Here is a 22,356-nt window from a genome sequence, read left to right as displayed (position 1 = left end):
TTGGGACTGGACTCCCTCCAGCCATTCATCCCATCGCCGGGCACCAGAGCTTAGGATTGGGGCATTTTTTAAAGAGGTTTACGTCCTCGCGGCCCCGTGCCTCGCGGCAGCGGCCCCCGTCCCCCACGCAGTGAGGATTACGGGTTGGCCGGCGGCCTGCCGAGTGCAACGAGCAACACGACAGACCCCCGCCCGACGCTCAAAAGAGCAACAACCACGAAGCCACGCCGGTATACCGGTACCCCCCTCTGGAGGGCGTGCCCCTGTAGCCGAAGCCGGGGACATGGCGACCAGCGGCCGGAAGATGCGTAAGCAACGCCGGCTCACTTCTCCATCGAAGGGCAGGCCAAAAGTGGCCCACCACCACCCATGGGTTACGTCCGAAACAGGTCGGACGTGACCCGAAGAAAAACAAAAAAGGGGGAAGAAGGGGAAGAGAGAGGGAGCCCGAGCGTCTCCAGGAGGAACACCCTTCAGCGAGTGAAGGGCGTGAAGAGCCCGCAACTCCCCCTGCTGGTTTTGGTCCGCGTCATCCGATCTCTTTCGTTGCAAAGCCTAACTAGGCTACCCTACTCCTACACCTAGCCTACCTACCTAACACCTAGAAATCCTTGCAACGAAAAAGACCGGACGATACCCCTGGGAGTGGGACTGTTCCCAGAGGATCCCGTTATCCGCCACCTACGGACGCGCCCGGTGGAAGTCCAGCAAAACTCCCCCACAGACGGAGCCCCCGGCCACGCAGAGTGCGCGCCGGGGGGCCCGCCCAGGTCCCTCGGGAACCTAACCTAACCTAACCTAACCTTTTTTTTTTTTTTTTTTTTTTTTTTTTTTTTTTTCTCGGGGGGAAATCCTCATGGACTACCTTCGCCTAGGGAAAAGCGAAGGGGCGTGCCGGACTCCTACCGGCTAAAACCACCCCGGTGTCCACCCACACGTGCGCGCAGGGCCGCGGGAATCCAAAATTCTTCCGCAGCCCCACACCAGTGCTGGCCCGGTCTATCCAGGCCTCGTCTCCTGCACGGAGTAGTGAGGCGTTCAGCTACTCCGTGCATCGCCTCAGAGGCACGCGCCGACACCCGCATGCGCCTCCGTCTCAGGTCCATCGAATAGGGGGCGAGGGCTTTCCCAAGTCCCTCGCCCCTGGACCCATTCATGGGGGGCGGAAAAGGGCATTGTCCGCCCTTGTCCTGCGCCCGGTGCGCCTTCTGCGGCCGGGAAAGGGAGTCGAGATCTCCCTCTCCCGTTCCGCAGTTTCCTTCTGCGACATCACGTCCTCGCAGAAGGACACCACCGCGTCCCACGACTCTGCGCTGCCGACCATCCTCCGCACTACGGCCGGCAGCGACAGATCGCTTCCTACTTCATTTGTGAGGACACGGCGCTGCTCTTCCCAAGCTACACACTCGGCGAGCGTGTGTTGCGCCGTGTCCTCCCCGCAGTGGACGCAGTGGTGGCACCGAGCGTCCGGCTCCCTGTCTATGCGGCACAGGTACTTGCCGAAGCAACCGTGCCCCGACAGCACCTGTGTCACCCTAAACGACAGGGATCCGTGCCTTCTCCCGAGCCAGTCGTCGAGTACTGGCCGGATCGCCTCGACGGTTGCGAGGCCGGCGGTAGGGCGCAGAAGCCTTTGCCGCCATTCCGCCACCAAGGCCAGACGGAGCTCCTCTCGGCGCAGCGCGATCTGCCGCTGCACCAGCCTCGAGCCCCGTGCCCGCTCTTCCTCGCGCCATCGATATAATGACGCGAGTACTTTCGCCTCTAGGTCCCAGGGCGGGGATCCGGCCAGGACGCAAGCCGCCTCGTAGGAAATCGTGCGGTACCCGCGGATGACTCTGACGGCCATCACCCTCTGCGGCTTACGCAGAATGGCGAGTGTGCTGGCCGTCATGTCCATCGCCCACACAGGGGCCCCATACAGGGCCATGGACCGCACGATTCCCACGTACAACCGCCTACAGGCGGCGCTCGGGCCCCCCAAATTGGGAAGCAACGTTGAAAGCGCGCCCGCTGCACCCATCAGCTTGGGCACCAGCCGCCGGAAGTGGGGCCCGAATTCCCATCGGCTGTCGAGCACCAATCCCAGATACTTCATGGTGGACTCGACAGCTATCCGGGTCCCACTTACCACGATGTGTGATCCCGGCGCCGGCGCACGTCGGGGGCCATGAAACACCATAGCCTCCGACTTGTTTAGGGCCACCTCCAGGCCCAGGCGCCGGATGCGGTTCACCACCAGTGACACCGCAGCCGCGGCTATCAACGTCGCTTCCCTGTGCGAGCTCCCCCGGGCAGTGACAAGCGTGTCGTCCGCATAACACGTCAAGTTGGCGCCCGACGGGAGCTCGCCTCTCAGCACCCAGTCGTAGCCGATGTTCCACAGGAGCGGTCCCAAGACCGATCCCTGTGGAACACCGCACGACATGAGGTGCCGACCGGCACCGTCACGTCCCCGATAAGTGACGCATCTACCCTCCAGATAAGCCCCTACCGTGCGGCGGAGGTAGGGAGGCACGCGATGGTATTTCAGAGCCTCCCGAATACAACTCCAGGGTAGGGTGTTGAAAGCGTTGGAGATGTCTAAAGACACCGCCAGTACCACCCCACCCCGGGACACCGTCTCCTCCGCCAGGGCCCTCACGCGCATGATGGCGTCTATGGTGGAGCGCCCCCGACGAAAACCAAATTGGTTGTCATCCAGGTCCGGCCCCTCCCTGCACAAGTGGCTGACGAGGCGATCTGCGATAATGCGCTCAAAAAGTTTGCCCGCTTCATCGAGCAGCACTATGGGCCGATACGCGGACGGCGAGTCCGCGGGGCGCCCCTCCTTCCTGAGCAGGACCAGCTTCCCCTCCTTCCATACACTAGGAAACTGACCCTGCTCGAGACATGCCGTGAAGAGCCCCCTCAGCTGGGGCTCTAGCTCCTTCAGAGCCAGGACGAGTGCTCGACCAGGAACTCCGTCGGGTCCCGGGGCCGTGTTCTTAGACCGGAGTCGCGACACGGCCGCTCTCATCTCTGCTTGCGTCACCTCGGGGACATCGGTGCTTTCCTCTTCTCGAGAGTCTGTGGCTGAGGGTGAAGCCATCGCCGGGGAAACGTATTCCGCTCGCTCAGGGAAGAGGGCCGATACAACCGCTTCTAGCAACTGGGGTTGCATGCTTTGCGCCAGTGGAGGCGCCCAGGCACGCAACTTGCCCCGTACCCAACGGTAGGGGCGCCCCCACGGATCCCGATCTAGGGACCCCAGCAGCTCCTCCCTGGCACGCGACTTAGAGTCGCCGATGGCCAGCCACAGAGTCTCCTTAGACGCGCGGTACGCCTCATACAGCGCGTCTTCCTCGACGGAATCCCGTCGACGTCGTCTCCGGTATCGCGTGTACCGGCGGCGAGCCGCGACGCACTCAACGCGCAGCCGCGCGATCTCGTCGGTCCACCAGTACACCTGGCGCCTTGCGGACTGTTGGTGGACACGGGGCATGGACGCGTCGCAGATCTGCGTCATCGCCCCTCGAAACCACAGCGCCACCGCTTCGACGTCGACGGGACCGTTCATTGTCGACTCCCAAATCCAGGACTGGACTAAGGCAGCTTCCTCGAGTAGCTCCTTGTCGATGCGCTTAAGTGCCCAGCGTGGGCCGTCGTTAATCGGGGCTGTTGGCTGGCGGCCGCTCGCGGTCTGGGCAGAGACGTCGAACCGGATATACCGATGGTCCGACAGCGTCTCCACCTCCACGGCGACACGCCAGTCGCGGACTCGGCTGGCGACAGAGGGGCTAGCAAACGAGACGTCCACTATCGAGCCGCCCCGCTGCCGCACGCACGTGTATTCCGAACCCCGATTCAGGACGACCAGACCAGTTGTCACCGCCCACTCTTCTAGCACCTCGCCCCGATGGTCAGTGACCGGAGATCCCCACGCCGATGACTTGGCGTTGAGATCCCCGAGCACCAGAACGGGACGAGGGTGATAGCGGCCTACGACGGCGCCCAACTCGACGAGGAACCCCTCAAAGTCGGCGAGACTCTTGTTGGGAGAAAAATACGCCCCTACAATGCCGATACCGTCCGAGACCGCAGCAACCCAGCCGCGGCCCCGAGACGGGTTGATCAGAGTCTGGCCGATAATGGCCACCAAGCCGTCAATGCTCCCCAGCCAGTTGTCACGGGCGGGGACAAAGTACGGTTCGGCGACCACAGCCACGTGGATCGACCACTCTGCCATGCTCTGGAGTAAAATATCCTGAGCTCTGGCACAGTGATTGATATTGCCCTGGAGGAAATGGAATTGTGCCATTATTGACATTCCATTCCTTCGGCAACGGTCCTGGGCCGGGAGTCGGCTACGGAGCTACTAGCCTGCGGGGGTGGCGAGGTTTCCCCGGCAGGTTTTGAGTTCCTCTTCTTCTTCTTGGCCTTGCTGGCTGGTGCGCCACAGGCTCCTCCACCCAGCCTGTGTCCCGCTGGCTTCCCTGCAGCTGAACACAAGCTGCAGTTGAGCGCCGCGGAACACTGAGCCGCCTTGTGGCCGGGCTGACCGCAGCGATAACAAAGGTCACTGCGGTCAACTTCAGCGGTGCACTTTGCCCGGACGTGCCCCTTATCCAGGCACCGGAAACACCGCAAAGCCCGGGGCTGCAGAAGTTTCACCCTCGCTGCAACCCAGCCAACCAGCAATCTGCCGCTTAAGGCGATCTTTTTCGCCGACGCTACAGGGCACCGAACCCAGGCCACGCCGAGTCCGGTGGCGTCGGTGCGTATATCGCCGGCCCGCACCTTGTCCGATGGACACTCTCCACTTCGGGCAACGGCCGCTACTACCTCCTCAGAGGTCACGGAGTCATCCAGGCCAGTAATCCGCACCTCTGCGGTTTTCATTGGCCTGGAGACCCGGACGTCCTCGGGGCTGAGGACCTCCCTCATCTTGGCGGCCAGAGCGTCCGCCTTTTCGGCACTGCCACTCGTAGTACTTGCCACCTCGAACAACCGTGCACCCGTGGCAGCCTGCCTGTGGGTGACGGCCTGAAGACCAAGATCTGATAATTTGATCTTGGCCTTTGCTTCGGCGATGACCGACTGGTACGTTACGCCGCGCTCCGCAGCTCCAGGCTGTAGCGTGAGCGTCACAGCTTCGGAACGCGGAGCACGTATCGCCGGTCCTTTGCGACCGCCTTTGGCAGCCCGCCGCGCAGGCTGCGCAACCGCCTTTGCGGTTTGGCCGGGGGCATGCGTTGCTGCTGAGGCCGCCTTGGCGACCCTGCGTGCCTTCTTGCGGCCCACGACTGTAACCCAGGTCTCACCCTTAGACCCAGCAGTCGTGGGCTGATCGCTCGATGGGGCTCCCTCGACGGGCTTTTTAACACCCTCCGCGGGCTTCCCCTCCCTAGGCTTAGGTCTCGGCGGCTCCTCAGCCCTCCGCCGTGTATCGGCCGCTAGTGGCGGACGGAGGATTTCCGCAGGGAGGCGCCGAGAAATTGCCTCCATACGAGCATTGACCATGCTCCCGCACTGGAGCATACAGAGCCGGACAATGCGCTCGACCTCGTCGTCGGTATGAGTGCTTGTCGGTCTCGGTGCGGGAGCCGGGGCCACTACCGATGCGGCATCAGTGGACGTACGCCGCTGCTGCTGCTCGCTCAACGCAGTGACTCGTCGCCGGAGGTCCTCCATATCATTTCGGAGACGGCTGTTTTCCTCCTGCAACTTCGCAACCTCGTCAGAGGCCGTCCTGTTGAGGAGGATGCCAATCGCCTCCTTAATGTCCGCGGCAGCTTCTTTCAGACCGCGGGTAAACGTGCCCTTAAGGCTGCCGGATTTGGTGGCAACCTTCAGGACTAAGTCCACCCCGTCCAAGGCAAGCTGACTTAGGGCCACCGCAGATGGTTCCCCCCCTTCCGCCGCTAGAGTAGCGCGTCGCTCGCGAGCGCGTCGGGCCATTTCCGACACTTCGTCGGCCGCGACAGCTTTGCGTTGCTCTCTTCGGGCGGCGTTGATCTCCGCCTTTGAGCTCCCTAGCGAGGCACAGCTCTCGCCACCAGGGTCCTCGGTAGTGACCCCCATGTCACTATCTGCTTTGCTGGCAGCCGGAGTATTGGAGCACACGAACCTACCCTGTGCGTTCCTCCGCGGCCGTGAAGCACTCACTCCTCTCGAAGCCTGCCGACCTCTCCTCGTGGTCGGTAATTTCTTGGGGGGCAGCAAGCCTTCCTCATCTGAGGACAGATCCACCGACCCATCTCCCACTGGAGCATTGTCGCGTGAGCGTTTTCTAACGGAAGACGACCCACGCGGTCCTCCGTCAATATTTTCAAAATAACTGCTTCCAGTATTATTATCAGCAACAGGGGCCTGGTCGCCTACTCCTGCGCGTCCATCGGTAACCAATTTATCACTCGCAGGCCCGGGTACCTGCGAGCGCCGGGCGTCAGCCGGGTCGCATGACAAATCTCTCTCATAATTAGCCATTTTCATATTAAAAAAATTGGGTGGTACGCACATAACTTCCCCAAGGCGATGTGGCCGCTCTTTTTGGGAGGGTGTTTGATCCTCCCGAGGCCCGCAGATGCCTCCGGTGCAGGATATACCGCCCGCTGGTCGGTATCTACAAGCAAAATTTTTTTTTTTTTTTTTTTTTTTTTTTTTTTTTTTTTTTTTTTTTTTTTTTTTTATGTATATGAAGTAGCTAAAGTAAACGAAACTAAAGTAACTTAAACTAGCCACCACCCGGCACCGTGGTTTAATCACCTCGCCACGGATGCCCCTAGGCCGCAGGTTGAGGAGCAACCCACGGTCTTCTCCACCTCGATCACCGCGACGTACACGTAGCGGAGACCCCTAGGCCACGAACTGTAAAACAGCCCGTGGTCTACCCTTCCTTGCTCCCTAGTCGTGTACTCTGCAGCTGCAGAGCGCAGATAGAGAGCCCTCGGGAGCGACTCCTCCGCCCCGGCAGAAATTCGCCGTGGGCAACAATCTCCTCTTTCTCACCCCTCACGAGGAGATTGTTGCCCACGCCCAGGGTGCACCGGCCCAGCGCCTGCTCGTCCTCTCAAGAAAACAAAAGGACCAGCAGCCACTGAACACTCGGGGAGGTTTTCTGCCAGGCACCCCAACCTAACCTAACCTAACCTAACCTAACCTAACCTAACCTAACCTAACCTAACCTAACCTAACCTAACCTAACCTAACCTAAACCTAACCTAAACCTAACCTAAACCTAACCTAAACCTAACCTAAACCTAACCTAAACCTATACCTACCTAAACCTAACCTAAACCTATACCTACCTAAACCTAACCCTAACCTATACCTACCTAAACCTAACCCTAACCTATACCTACCTAAACCTAACCTAAGCCGACCAGAGCCGTAGCCAGATTAACTACTTCTTTCTACACGAGTAGTAGATAGCCCTGGCTTTGTCGAAGCTTAGCGAAGTTGAGCGCTAGATTGGTTTTCCGATGTCGGAGTATATACGTACAAATTAAACAATACAATGATTCTAAGGATGAGGTATCGACTATAAAAGCTTTGTAGGGATGGCACGCAGTCAGCCAGTAATCGGAACTACTCGAAGCGAAACAGCGAACGGATCACTTAAAGCGAAGCGGAACAAGCGAATTGAGAGTTTTAAAGTGTTTATTGAGCGTTATAAAGTGTCTGTGAAGTGCTTTAAGTGTTGAATACAGTTTTTCAGTTGTACTTTGGTGAAATTGTATTTATCACGAACTCTCAGCGCGTAACAGTATTATAATTTCTATTTACTAATTTTATATTATTACTAGCTGACCCGGCAAACGTTGTTTGCCATTTATGTTATTTAATTAACTGAGACTTAAAACTGTCTTTGTCAGATTAATAAATTGTAAATATATTATTATTGCACTGGAAATTAATGATTATTTTACGATGACAGTAAAATTACATGAGAGTTGCACAGAAAAATTAAAATAATAGGTATAACAGTCACTGCTACGATTGATGCACAAATAAAATCAAAAAAAAACCATGGCTGAAAAATGTTTAGTGAGTAAGACAGGAGACCGGCTTCGTCCTCATCCCTACTATGTGATTTTTGCTTGATCAGTGGTGACACCTGACGGAGATAACTGATCGATTGATCAGATCAGTAGTCGACCGGTGAGGGCGAGATCAACTTCAATTTAAAAAAAAAAAAAAAAACATAATTAAAGGAACTTGAAATTATAAACCCTGAATAGGAATTTATCGTACTACAATTATAATATTTGATTGCCATCTTGCAACCTTATTGCGGATCGGTGCATAGAATAAAAAAAATAAAAATCGGGATGGAAAAATAGGGCTGATCGTATAACAGTGAAAATTGAGAATAATATGAATTTTTTTATTATTTCATGACAAAATAAATAAAAAAACTTGCCAAAAAAATTAAAATTTATAATTAACAAATAAAAAATAAGAAGAGAATTTTATATATTAGATATCGAATGTTACTGATTATAACAGTATTCTAATATACCTACCTACATGGGTAACTATTGATTAAGTTCTATTTGTTTTTTTAAAACTAGTTTTGTCCTGTTCGAACTTTTATTCGATTTTGCCCAACATTTATTTTATCTTGTAGCTCGTCGCGCTCACATACGACATCAAGGATTAAAAACAAAAAAATCATTTTTATTAAACATTTTATTGACAAGAATCTCTCGTAACAAAAACATAAAACGCATCAAACATTATCTAAGGAAGGCTAAGTCTATACCTCCTCCTGGAGGTTCTTTTAGAGCGCTGTGGCACGGGGGCCACTGGTGGAGCTGGTGAAGATGATAATGGAGGGGCGGGGTCAGTGGAGGAAGACTCCCGCGGCAAGCGGTCCACGTCGGGGTCCCGGAGCACAGGGTACGAGGGCTCCGTCAGCACACCGCACGTGTTGGAGGGCGCGTGAAGCCATCCGTAGCCCTCATTCGCCCAATTCGACGACCACGAGTTCTTCACCACGAAAAAGGACTCTCCACGACGTTCTCCCCATCCTACAGCGAGTACGGCGTGGTTGCGTGACCGCTTTTTGCTGAAATACCGCCATGAAACGTTATGGCAATAAATAAAAGTGTGTGTGTGCAAGTCACACATGGTAGAAGTAAAACTTATTAAAAATAAAAATAATCGCAAGGGTCAACCACTCCGTAGTGGAATGGAGCAGCCTCACCCTGGAGGAACCGATTGCATGATTACGGTATCTTTTCGCTAGATGTCTGTGATATAGCAAGAGAAATCCGAGAACGTCTATCAACTGTGTAGCATCTCGTCGCCGCGATTCAGGAATTGTTGAATTTACGTGCAGCGACATCTGTTGATAACAAACTAAATAGAAATAAAACTATTTCAGGGCTATCCGCGAGCTACGACAGCGTGCACGGACGTCAAAAACACAGTGAACTAGTCGGGGACGCGAGACCGTGTGGAGCGCTTCGTGATTTGTCGGCGCCGCTCGGAGCCGCTTCCGGAAGCCAATCGCGGCACACTTATTTATTCGTTTCGTTTCATTTCGTTTCATCGAGTTTGAAATCACAACGATCCTAAAGAAGTTTCACTTCAAAAAAGAGAAAACAACCAGGATCTCGTTTATTGTTTACAGAAGTGACTAACCATCGGTTGTCGTACAGGACGCCTTTCTTGTGGTATATGAACCCCTTGGACTGTCCATCGACGAGCACGACGTTGGGTCCGTTCCGTCTGATGGCCGCCTTGAGCGCGAGCTCGCTGTTCCGCGTCACGTTCACGTGCCCGCTGATGTGCGTCACCGGCCGCGTCTGCCGCGCCGCGCACTGCAGCACCTGCTCACAGCGGACCATTACAATGACATCGAGCACGCTCTCAGTCGGAGCCGGACCGTACTTGTAGACAGTACCTTTGCTTCGTAGGGTAGATACTCGTCCAGGGCCCGCAACCCCTGGTCCTGGATGTAGTCGTAAGCTGCGCGCGGCCACGTGCCCGAGCACCCGTGTCCGCCGTACCTGCACACGCGAGCGGGGGATATAAAGGCTGCACATTGCGGGGGAGGCGGAGTTGTCGCGTACAAGGGAAGATAGTTACGGGTGAGCGCAGTCGATGAGATCCTGTTCGCTGAGGGGCACGAGGCGGGAGGTGCGCAGGAACAGCGCGCCCTCCACGGCGCCCACCACCGCGAAGGCCCAGCACGAGCTGCACGAGCCTTGGACTGTCCGACAAGAGCACCGAGTTAAAGAATCGAAATAATGAAGAGGTAAGGTATAGCAGCGTGACGGGACTCACATCTAACGGGTGTGACGGCTCCGTGCCTGCGCCAGTCGAAGTTTCTTGGTAGGCGCTCCGCGTCGCGACGAGCGCGTCGTTGGGAGGTTGGAGCCGCCTCTGCAGAGGACGGACCTGGAGCCTCGCCGGCCCCCAGTAGCAGGCGCTGCTCGGCCTCTAGCCTGTCCGCGAGAAAGTTCACCTCCAGCAAAGAGGGACCGCTCTGCCGGTTCGCTGCCGATATGAAGCGACTCGCTCCGATCAGCAGAGTCTTACGCAAAGCTTCTTCAACATCGTCCGAGTACTGTCTATAAAACTTGGTCTTGAGTCTGAAAACATTAACAAGACAATGTTCATAATATAATAGTTTTGGTCCGAAGCAACAGTCGACCGGCGGCGGCTGCTCACCGTATCAACTCGGCGTCGTAGCGCGGGTCTCTGTAGGGCATGGTGTACTCCCGAAGCGGCTCCACCACTTCGATCTTGTCTGTCTGCGACAGCTCCTCGCACACGTCCGCTGCAGAAGCATTTCATGATTAGATATCTGCGCGCATGTTTACCTTGAGGCTAATTTTCACACAAGTAATGAGAATGCACCTCGCACTCTTCGCTAAAATGTAATTGTTGAGATTAAGTCGTGTCTCGGCTGACACAGCACGGACGCACCTGTGTTGGGCTGGAGGAGGGCGGGGTCCGGAGTCTCGTAGCGGAGCTCCTGGTAGCGGAACTCGTAGCCCTCCACGTTGTAGCCCAGCACCGAGCTGTCCACAGACACTGTGTACCTGTTCCCAAGTTAACCCAATCATTATTTAATTATTTATTTATGCAACCAACCTTTAGTTGCACCAACAAAGTGATCCGGATTAACAAGAAGGTACATGATAAGTGGCACCTCAATCACATGTGTAATAGTTGACAACGTTCACTTGAAATAAATAAAATAAAAAAAATTACATGTGTGCAATTCACACGTGGTAGAAGTGAAACCTTCCAAAATTAAAATACAATTATCCTAAACGTCTTAAGTATATGTAAAATTTTGTCATTAGTAAATAATTGTAAGGTAGCGCCCTCTGTGAATTGATATTTTAATTTCCCGTATAATCCTAAATTAAAATTCACTACAAGAGCTTTCATACACACGCTAGTATTAAAAAATCTCACAGATGGCGCTGTATTAAATAGTATGTATATTTCTGTCTCATTCTTTGCTGGCTTCATCCTACACATTTTTGTATTTGTGTCTCTTACCTGTCGTTTTTTCCGTTGCATCCGGTTTGAAATCACAACGATTCTAAAGAAGTTTTCACTTCAAAAACTAATCAGCAAAATTTAAGAGAAAAATCAAGAAAACCAACATAAAATTGAGCACGATTTTTTTTTGCAAATTGTGTCGATTCTACATTATCCGAAGGAACTTCGTTCCTACCTGGCGTCCCACGACACCACATTCTTCACTTCTTCACTTCTTTACTTCACTTCTTCACTTCATTTCTTCACTTCTTTAGAATCGTTGTGATTTCAAACCGGATGCAACGGAAAAACGACACGTAAGAGACACAAATACAAAAATGTGTAGGATGAAGCCAGCAAAGAATGAGACAGAAATATACATACTATTTAATACAGCGCCATCTGTGAGATTTTTTAATACTAACGTGTGTATGAAAGCTCTTGTAGTGAATTTTAATTTAGGATTATACGTGAAATTAAAATATCAATTCACAGAGGGCGCTACCTTACAATTATTTACTAATGACAAAATTTTACATATACTTAAGACGTTTAGGATAATTGTATTTTAATTTTGGAAGGTTTCACTTCTACCACGTGTGAATTGCACACATGTAATTTTTTTTATTTAAGTACAGGAAAGTATTTAGGAAATTCAGTATTTTAGGAAATAATAAATTACGTAAAATAAAAATAAAATCGTAATTCAAATTATCAATTAAAATAACAAAATATGTCTCTTTATTTTTGTTTGACAACATAAAATTACATAGAAATAGAACTAATTACAAAATAGAGAGAGAAGGGATGAGATAACGAAAAGAAAGAGGGAGAAAGAGAAAGGTATTATACACTACTCGCTTGTGTATACGACTGTCGCGCCTGCGCACGTCTCATTTAACGGTTTTATTCCACGCACTTTTTTCCACGGATTTTTTCCACGCACTTTTTTCCACGGATTTTTTCTTACGGTTTTACTATCACATTTTTTTCAGTTCGGTCGCGCAGCCAAATCCCTATCCCTCCAAGCCTGCCGTAAGGAACTTCGTTCCAAAATACATATTTTTTTTACGAAGCAATTATTCAAATTTATACCTACATGTTTATTAAAGTCACAGCAAAAAATAAAATAAAAATTCTATTCGAAATGGCCACCTTTGGCTTTTATACAGGCCTTTAATCTGTTTGGCCACGAATCTATAGGCTGACGCACTGTTTCCAAGGGAAATTTCGCCACGGCTTGCTCCTGAGTCCTGCTGGAAAGTCCACGGTATATTTTTAAAAAGTGTATTGCTGATTGATTTCACAACATGATCCAAGACTGTACCTTTAAAAGTAGTGTATCAAGTTGAAATTTTCACTCTTTTTTCACAAAAATGTAGTTTTGTGTATCAAGGAGTCCTTGATAAGACACGCCTCACCAAACCATCACTGACGCAGGATGATGACCACGTTGTACCTTTGCGACCAGTTGAGCAGCTTCTTTAGAGCGATGAGCGTACACTTTATTATTTTGCTTCCTGTAGTGTTCTTCAATCGTGAAATTTTTTTCATCGGTAAAGAGGATATTTCTGTGGCTTCCACCTGCGTATCGCGACAGAAGGCGTTTTGATCGATCTGCTCTTTTTAATTGTAAATATTGATTTAGAGCATGTCCTGTATATCGACGATAAGCACCGAGCCTCAGGTCTTGTTGTATAATACGCGACAGAGTCCTAGCGGGAATTTTCATTTCTCGCGATAAGATATTTTTCTTCGTAATGGGTTACGACGAACTCTGACTTAAACAGCACTAACAGCCTTTGTAGTTCTAACAGCACGCGGCCGCCCCGACAGACGAAGTGTTGTTGAATCTGTTGATAGTACCTACTATATACGAACACGCGGCTGATACAGAGCTTTTCAAGTGTCTGGAGTATGTCCGACGGGTCCATAGTCATAGCATATCACTACAATCCTATTTTCTTTAACACCCCATTCCATATTGTAATTTCATAAATAACACAAAAAAAAATTTAAAACGATATACGTACTAGAAATTTAAAATAATTTAAAAAATTTGTAAAATTAAGTAAAGTTTTTATGTAACAGTAAATATGGCCAGACTAGTTATATAATATATATATCTCCTAGATTAAAGTCGTGAAGTCTGTCTCTACTTATACAAGTTCCACAGTAATGTTTCTACACATTTTACAGACATGTTAAAAGTCAATAGTTCTGTGTTGCAAAACTATTTTAATTCCATTTTATTATTCTCGAGGGGCTATTTCAGCTTCGCTCCGCCGAGGAACTCTGAGCTGGGGGCTGTGCTGTGCCTGTGGGCTATTTTAATAACATGCACAAATATAAGCAGAGGGCGAGTCGACTCGCGGTACCCACTGCAGCGGTACGGCGGTGTAGTTGTCTGGCGCGCGGACCAGGAGCAGCTCGTGTCGGAAGGTGAGCGCCTCCCCCCGCACGCCGCCCAGCTCGCCCCCGCGCCCCGCCGCAGTCAGCTTCCACCGCTCGGCCCTGCCTTGCGGCGTCTCGGTGTAGCCTGAGGAGAGACATCACCAACGTACTAGCTCAATGGGGCGCACGTTCTGATTTACTTGAACGTATTATTGATACTTCACACTGTGATAAGGTGAAATACACAAAAGCGTACTAAAGGTACATGCTACAGGTACTAACCGCCAAAGGAGAAGAGGTCGAGGTCGGGGAGGGCGGGCGGGGCGCGGTCCGGGGGCGCGGCGCGGCGGGGGGCCGTCTGCACGCAGCGCAGCACGTCGAACTCCTCGGTGCGGTCCACGTGCATCTGTCACACACGCCGCGCGGGTCACTACCGGTCACTACATCTCCTCACCGACGCCTGAGACCGACCGCACGGTCACACGGTGCAGGCACAAGTAGATAGCGCCTGGAGTACAAACCTCGACGCCCTGGACGTGTCCGTCGGGGAGGACGACGCGGTACGTGGACGTGGCACCGTCGAAGAAGTCTACTCGGGCCGCACCGCTCGAGGCGTCCCACCTGGAAGGTAGACGTGTCAGTTTGTGTTTGGTCGTCTCTTCAACAACAACAACTTCAGTCACTCTACTTTATAATTGATTAATTTTATAATTATGAAACGGTGTGCGCTGGTTCGTTCCTTAAAAAAAAACGAAGAAAACGGACGTCGCCGTATTTAGACATTCAGTCTAAAAAAATTACATAGTCCTATGTTATTAATAAAAAACTATATATTAAAAGAAAGACTACCACTACGGACAGAGGACACTGTGCAGGGGGGCAAGGGGGTGGTGGATCGACAGGGGGGAGCGTACCAGACGGTGAAGGTCTCTGTGTAGTCGGAGCGCGGCACGGTGAGCGTCCCCCGCATCAGCATGGAGCGGTCGAAGCGTGGCCGCGCGGGCTGCGCGACGTCCGGCGCCGGCGCCCCGCGCCCCCGGCCGCGCTGCTCCTCGCTTCCGGATACACTCTGTTCGTCTGTCGCCTCCTCCTTGTCGTATTCGGGTAGCAGCAGAGGCGGTAGATTAGGATTGTCCGGCTTCTGATCGTGGAACAGCTTCACGAGCTCTTGTGAGGAACCTGAAGGAACAACATAACTATGAATTCGATGACCGGACCGAGCCGGGCCGACGAGCGGGTGAATAGATCAGAATAAAAACTAAGCTTTTAAGAAAAAGAGCTAGCAGCCTTAGCATCCTCGACTTACTTCACTGCTCTTTACCGCAACACCTGCCCACTTTTACTGGTGACTAGCTTAGAATGGCGTTTTGTGAGTCCGCGCGGTAAAATAACACCATCCTGCCTATTTTAACTGAGATGCAATAAGGCGTTCCGATTTAGAGGGTGACGACGTCATTCACAACTTCACTTCTTGAAATAAGTGGTGGCATTCATGTTGCGATGTCTAGGGGTGTCCATAACCACTTAACATCAGGTAGGCCGTGAGATCGGTCACCCGTTTACGCAATACATATAACAAAAAACAAAAATATAGTACTTTCTGTAATATTGCTTGTTCCCATTGAATTTTCCCCCTAGTTCCTATCGCAAATATTGGTGGCAGGGTATGTTTGGATTTCACACGGGAACTAGTGTCTCATTGCGGATGAGTGTTCGCTGGGATGTGTGAAGGCGCCGCGCCGTGGAGCGGGTGGAGTGTGAGTGAATGAATCGTTACTTTAATTTGTAAATGTAAGTTGAGACCGATGTTGTGTATGCGCGGCACGTCGACGTGCTGGTCTTCCTGAGGCGCGCGGCTCCCGGGGGAGGGGGTCGCCCTGTGCGGGAGGGCGGGGGGCGCATGCGGGCGGGGCTCGGCGACGTCGCTCCGCAGCTGCTCGTCCAGCTCGGCACTGGACCCCTCCAGCGGTCGGCTCCACGGCGGCCTTGCGCTGCTCGACTCTCTCACATCAGCGGCGCAACCTGACAAGAATAGATTATATCTGCAGGTCGAGGATCACTCTCCAACACCGAGGTACCGGTAGACTTCTATATTATTTTATAGTCCGCAACGAACTAAGAGGCGCCGGAGCGAGACTCTACTGTTGCTGTTATTATGGTCGAAGAAGTGGCAAGTGCGTAAGAGTTCAATGGGAGTGGGAGCTGTGTGGTGTGACACAATGTAAGCATACCTTTGGAAGAGGAGGCGGGGACCGGTATCGGCAGCACCAGCAGCGGCATCGACTTCTTGCGACCTGTCGTCACACATACTTCCGTTAACATCATGATGTTGTGTTCTCTAGTACATTGAGTAGAACAATGGAGGCGCGACTTATTGTACAATTAATTATTCTCAGGGGTGCATTTTTTGGTTGAAGACGTTTTTCTATTGAGGTGCCATCAATTAAATTTGTTTGTTTGTTGTTTTGAATAAGTGCGTGTTCATATGTGTTACTATATTTACATACTCTACGAAAGTATGTAAATACATATAAACATTAGGGCGCGCCCACACTGCATTATGTAACGCTTTATCGAGAATTATACTATGTATGAATGTCGCAACTGATGGTCAGGTTGTTGGTTTACATTTAAATTTTTATGATTCCGGTTTTTGCGTAATGTTTGTTTACTAAATACATAATGTGTTTGGATCTGGGTTTCATTCAATCAGCGTCGTTTACTGTACCGACATACTGTAAGGCGCAGCGTGGCCCCGCTGGCTGGACGCGCGGCATGAGTGGTTACCAGAGCTCAAAGACCTCATAAGACGTGAGGTCGGAGTATCAATTGTATTGAATATTGACTATCCGGCACTTCACAGCGGGTACGTGACTGCTGCTCGACCTTAATAAGCGGATGATAGCAACAATATGCTCTGCCCAGAAGCTGTAAGCTTAGCTCAGAGGGATGCTTACCCAGAGGGATAGTGATGGGGATTGGCTTCGGGAACCAGTCGTCGTCCTCGGCGGAGTCACTCTCCGAGCGGTCCGCGTACTCTGTAACGACAACCAGAGTGCAGAACATGAACTACTGGTACTATTGGGTATAGTTGCCGGTGAGGGCTTTGAGACGAGCGTCGGTACCTGCAATGAGGTTGAGCCAGGAAGCGGAGGCGCTCGCGCGGACGGAGCGCTCGAGTCCGGTGCCGCCCTGTGCGGGGGGCTCCAGTTCTGGGGCGGGGCGCAGCTCCCCTGGCGCCGCACGACTTCCCCCTGCGGACATATTACAGATATAATAATAATAATAAGCCTTTTATTTCATGCAAATAATAGGTTACATACACGTTTCAAGTATGAAGAAGAAATTATAAAGAAGAAAAGAAAAAAGAAAAAAAGGAAAGAAGAAAAAATAATAGTGATGCTGTTTACACTTGTTTGCCCCTTTCTCCTTCCTCCTCTCATCCCTCTTCCCTCCCTCCCCCCGTTTAAAAAAATATAAATGTAGATAGTGTTTTTTTTTTTTTTAAAAAGTTTATAGTGTGTAAATATAAAAGTTTGTTTACATGAACCCTCCTCAAATGAAGGTGAAGGCCTCCTCTAAAGAATACCATGTATCTTTATCTTGGACTATTTGGGGCCAGCGGGTACCAGCTATTTTTATCAGCTCGTCTGACCATCTCATGTGGGGTCTGCCTTTCCGGCGTTTGCCTATTGGACCCTTCCACGTTGTTACCCTGTTGGTCCATCTCTCATCCTTTAGCCTCGCCACGTGCCCAGCCCACTTCCATTTTAGTTTCTTAGCGTAGATTAGAGCATCCGTCGCTTTGGTGGCTTCTCTAATTTTTGTGTGACGAATTTTTTGCATCTTTTTTATATTGAGCATACTTCGTTCTATTCCGCGTTGGCAGCTAGTAATTTTGCTTTTTAATTTACATGTAAATTTCCAAGTTTGACATGCATACGTTAGACAAGGTAGGAGGCATTGAATCATGACTTTTGTTTTGATATTTGTCGGCATGTTACTTTTGAATATCTCTTTTAAGGACCAATACTTGTTCCAAGTATTTTGTACTCTTCGTTCTATTTCTAGGTCATTTTGTTTTCTGTTCAAGCCAATTTGTTTTCCAAGGTAGATGTAATTCTCTGTATATTTCAGAGTTTCGTTGTCCACTGATATTAGAGAAGAATATCAGTGGACAACGAATATTACAGACACTTATACTTAAACCAGTAAGACTGCGGCGGTGGCACGCAGCACGCCGCGGCCCGGCACACACACTGTCGAAGGTGCTCAGGAAGGTATAAACGAAATACACGCGACTTGATCAAGTCCCTTCTTTCTGTTGGAATCGGATCTATAACGTTTAATAAAAAGTTGTAAAAAACCAGATATGCGTGTGTGTGGGTTTCCCCGGCGACGGCGACCGCACTCGCATAGTTCCTGTTACTGCGGTGACCTTGAATATTTGCGTGGTCCTCTTATTAGGTACTTTATATAAAATTATTGTATCGTATTATGTTAATGACATCAGATAAATACGGCCTTTAAAATGCGCGAGTACTGGAGCGGACCGGCACAGACCAATTTGCATCGACGTTCACATGAAGCCCGCGACATCATTTCCCTAGGTATATTCTCTGAAGCAAAATACGCGCTATTCTGCTTGTGTTCGTTCCGTGCGCAAAAATTCACCATTGATACAAACAAGATAATATATATACACGTATTTATGAACCAGACGTGCACCGTGGTCACGCTCTGTGTCGGATCCGTCCAGTGGGCGGTGAAGGTATCGTCAGACAACACCGCTCCGTTGACAACGGCGTGTAGCCCGCGGCGCGTCCACCAGCCACGACGCGACGCTCCGTAGAGTGTAGGTAGGTACGCCGCCGCGCCGGTACGCGACACTTGGAGACGGTGCTGTTTCTCAATGTTTGTGGTCAGAGGATGAGACTTCTTATTCGGTTACAATTGTGTCCGTTCATACGGTACTTAACGTTTGAGTCACGTATGTAGATACTTCTTAGGAACGACTGATTATTTCACCATCTTCTTGTTACTGATCATTATTTTAGCTTTGAGTTTTAATAATTGATTTGATTTGATTTCTATGAACGAACTGGTTATACTAATACGACATGGTCGTAAATATTGTGTGCGACAGGTTTCACCTCGCGGGCGCTGTGTCGGCGCTGTGGCGGCTCGGCCGGCCTCTACCAGATTGGACAAGTCAAAATATTTCACTAGCACTCTCTGGTATACAACATATACACACGGGGTATATGGACGCTGACGACAGCGAACGGTCTTTTCCGATCTGTTTGGCAGAAGGACTTGTGATTGACGATCATAGTGGTCTCCAGCAAGGCATGTGACCGCAGGCTTCCAGTGCAGATCTTCGCATAGTAAGCAACTTGTCCACGACGCCCAAAGGCCATAATTGTTGTTGTTGCGGAGAGCGGGCGGCGGGGGTAGCGCTGGACGAACAAATGTTTCGATGACATCGACAATAATCGACATTCCCGTGTGGTCGCACCGTGCCCCGAGCGCGTGGGCACCGCCCGGGCGCCCGGGTGCTGCGCGGTGGCTGCGCGGTGCAGTCTGCATCTCTGCACGGTCGCTCTCAAGGCGGTCGACTGTGTGTGTGTGCGCTCGAACATTTAAAGCAAATACTTATGTGTTTGTTTGTTCGTAAGCGACATGCTCGCGCGCGATTGATCTTGTTGACTTGCAACTTTACCAAGTTCCGTGTCCCGTGAAGTTCCGTGCTTGTCCCAGGACCAGCGTCGAGCGACGCGAGGTTAGTGAGTAGTGTCCACAGACGCGTGGTCACGTCACATCGTAACGCAGCCGGCGCGGCTTTCATCAGTAAACAATACAATCAAGATCATTCGAAGTACGAGAATGACAATGTTGGTCCAACACAGTCGAAACGTTCAACGATGAATCGACAGTAGAACAGCAGACTGGAGTTCTGCCGGACGGGCGCCGGAACACCGCGGACGGAGACACATATTATGTGATATTAATCTCTATTTATAATTGAAATAGCTTATGTTTGATTTGATAAGTGTGCGTGTGTGTGATACTCACAGAGCAGACACAGTAGCGGGCCAAGCAGCAGCGCGGTTCGCGTCATGTTGTATGTCTGGTGTCCGCGTGCACTGTGAGCGGACCACTCGGCGCGCCCTTGTATTCACTCCACTAAGCTCTTCTCGCGTCCCCTCCACGCGCCGACGCCGCGGACTTGCCGCTTGTTTTGTTGTGATGCGTCACCGTCGCCGTCACCGTCGTCGAGAGCTCACACACCGCGCCCTTGAACCAGCCGCCACTGTGAGCCGCAGCTGAGAGCACCGCCCGCACGACGTCCTCGAACAGATCTTCAACTTACAATCTCACAACAACATATACATACATATACCTACGTAATATTACTTAGACATCATTACTGCGGACTTATTTGTGTAATGTCGAGCGAATTTACGTTCACACATGAGTTGTCCGGTACAACAGCCGCGGCCCAGTGGCGTCTGTGCTCACCGCCACCAATAAGTTACTAAGTCACAGAGCCGCGGTCGGTGATGGCGCGAGGCAACGACTGGTATTGACGAGGACAGTTTATTGTATCGTCATCATTCCCAACCATACGACTGATCAATGTACAAGGAACCACCCGAGTCGCTGCAGCGGCGACTTCACTGGCGGAGGTGTGAATGATGCGGCTGCGCGGATCGCAAGGAGTTGGCAGGGCTTCACCCGCTGCGGCAAGGGAACAACAGTGTCGTTGTGTGAGACGACTACCCACAGCACTGGGAGCGAGGCCAGGCGGCAACACAGCACAGCGCCCTGTGACCCCCGCCGGCTGGCGACGCGCGGCTCGGCACACGACTGAAATAAATAATAAAACAGTTTAATATTTGAAGAGTGTTCTATAAATGGTGATAACGCGATACATTCTCCTTGGAAAAATAAAAGCTCGCAAACATAGCGCAGATATTAAATAGGTACAATAAAATAAGCTATCAAACGTCATTTGTTTTAAAAAAATAGAAGTCATTCCTCAGTGTCGCATGTCGTGTCGCAACGTGTTCTTAAAAATGGATAAAATTTAAGCTCGCGCGGTAATAAAATATCTGAACTTGAATTTTTTAACTACGGAGTTGATAAATCAAAATTTGAGAGCAACATTATGGATTCTTGCTCCTCTATATTCTAGGGTTGCGCGTTGGTGTGCTGAGTACTGGTGAGTGCTGCTGAGTTCGAGTGAGGAAGAACTTTTATTAACGACGACCCCGCACGGGACGCCCTACATACTCGGACATCGATAGTGTAGCAGAAGAAATGAAGATATCTTTAGGAAGTGTCGATAATATTAAACATAACCATTTGGGTATGAAAAATGTGTGAGCGCGTTGGGTGCCCGGAAAGCTCTCTAACGCGCTGAAACAAGTGAGGCAAACAATTTCACAAAGCTGTTTGGGTTTGCTACAACAAGATCTTGACCGATCTTTGGTTCGATTCATAACTATGGACGAAACATAAGATCACCATTATGACCCAAAACAAAGAAGCATTCCATTATTTGAAAGAGATCGTTATCTCCCACTCCGAAGAAATTTAAGGCGATTCCATCCGCCTGTAAGATCTAAAGCTTTTTTATGGGACAGTCTAAGGGTGGTAATGATCATGGAGCCAATATTACGGGGACTTTGCACACAGTACAATGTTGCGTGAGGAAGCAGGAGGAGAGCAGCGGCGTGGCAGAACTCGCTAAACTTGTTTTGTTGCCCCGAGATGAGGCCCCAGCGCACAAGTCCACAGTTGCGATGGCTGCCATTCAACAAGATAGCTGCAAATTGATGAAACCTTCTCTATGTTCACTGGAACTAGCTCCTGTCCGCGGTTAAAGGAACAACTCGGGGGCAAGTCGTAACCGCGGTACACGAGCTTTTAAGGGATCACGGAGCTTTGGGAAAAAAGATATACAATGTATATAAACCTGAAAGGTCGAAAAATAAAATAACATTTAATAGAATATATTTTTATTTAATTTTATTGAGCACCCCTAGCAGATATGTACATATTATACTATGTATATGGAATATTGCAGATTAAACATTAAAGGTCAGATTCATAAAGAGTTTTATTTTGATTTCGTTCGAGAATGCAAACAAAAGGCTCGTTGCCATGTCGCACACACATCGTCAACGTCACCACACCGCACCACGCCGCACCACACCCACCACGGGTCCGCTGCGGACTTGCACAGATCAATAACAAGGATACTTCGGCGGAGAAGCGTTCTCGGGGTGTGGTCGGGAGGCCACAGATCAGATACCAGCGAAGTGAGTCGAGCGACCCTTGAGAACCCTTGATCACGTGAATGCAGAGATCACGTTTTTATTTATTGTATAAACGTGCCCACCTAATGTTAAATGGTGGCCGGGGCCTATGAAAATCAGTCTGAATACCGAATTGTAATGTACAACGTTT

At 50.6% G+C, this 22,356-nt stretch overlaps 1 protein-coding gene across 1 annotated transcript; it reads right to left on the bottom strand.

Moving 5' to 3' along the window:
• Nucleotides 1-8,658: 8,658 nt before the first annotated feature.
• On the bottom strand, nt 8,659-21,998 carry LOC101739363 (uncharacterized). Its single transcript, XM_004927283.5, has 16 exons — nt 19,957-21,998; nt 17,007-17,135; nt 16,839-16,919; nt 16,113-16,175; nt 15,685-15,903; nt 14,796-15,060; nt 14,403-14,502; nt 14,164-14,287; nt 13,870-14,026; nt 10,921-11,036; nt 10,663-10,771; nt 10,276-10,583; nt 10,078-10,201; nt 9,893-9,998; nt 9,631-9,818; nt 8,659-9,052 (listed from the first exon to the last, which is right to left on the bottom strand). Exons 1-16 carry the CDS (start codon nt 20,000-20,002, stop codon nt 8,725-8,727), a joined length of 2,463 nt encoding a protein of 820 aa, XP_004927340.1. The 5' UTR covers nt 20,003-21,998; the 3' UTR covers nt 8,659-8,724.
• Between the last annotated feature and the right edge of the window lie 358 nt (nt 21,999-22,356).

The sequence above is a fragment of the Bombyx mori genome, chromosome 20, assembly GCF_030269925.1.
Source record: "Bombyx mori chromosome 20, ASM3026992v2".
Lineage (NCBI taxonomy): Eukaryota > Metazoa > Arthropoda > Insecta > Lepidoptera > Bombycidae > Bombyx > Bombyx mori.
This window is presented reverse-complemented; position numbering and strand designations above follow the sequence as displayed.

Bases quoted from the DNA above. Each gene is read 5' to 3' on its own strand.
- LOC101739363 (XM_004927283.5), bottom strand. From the start codon at position 20,002: ATGACGCGAACCGCGCTGCTGCTTGGCCCGCTACTGTGTCTGCTCT. The intron at 15,061-15,684 runs GTCTCAACTTAC...TTGTTCCTTCAG, and splicing joins GCCGCGCATACACAACATCG to GTTCCTCACAAGAGCTCGTG. The intron at 10,772-10,920 runs GTGCGTCCGTGC...ATGCTTCTGCAG, and splicing joins CCTCCTCCAGCCCAACACAG to CGGACGTGTGCGAGGAGCTG.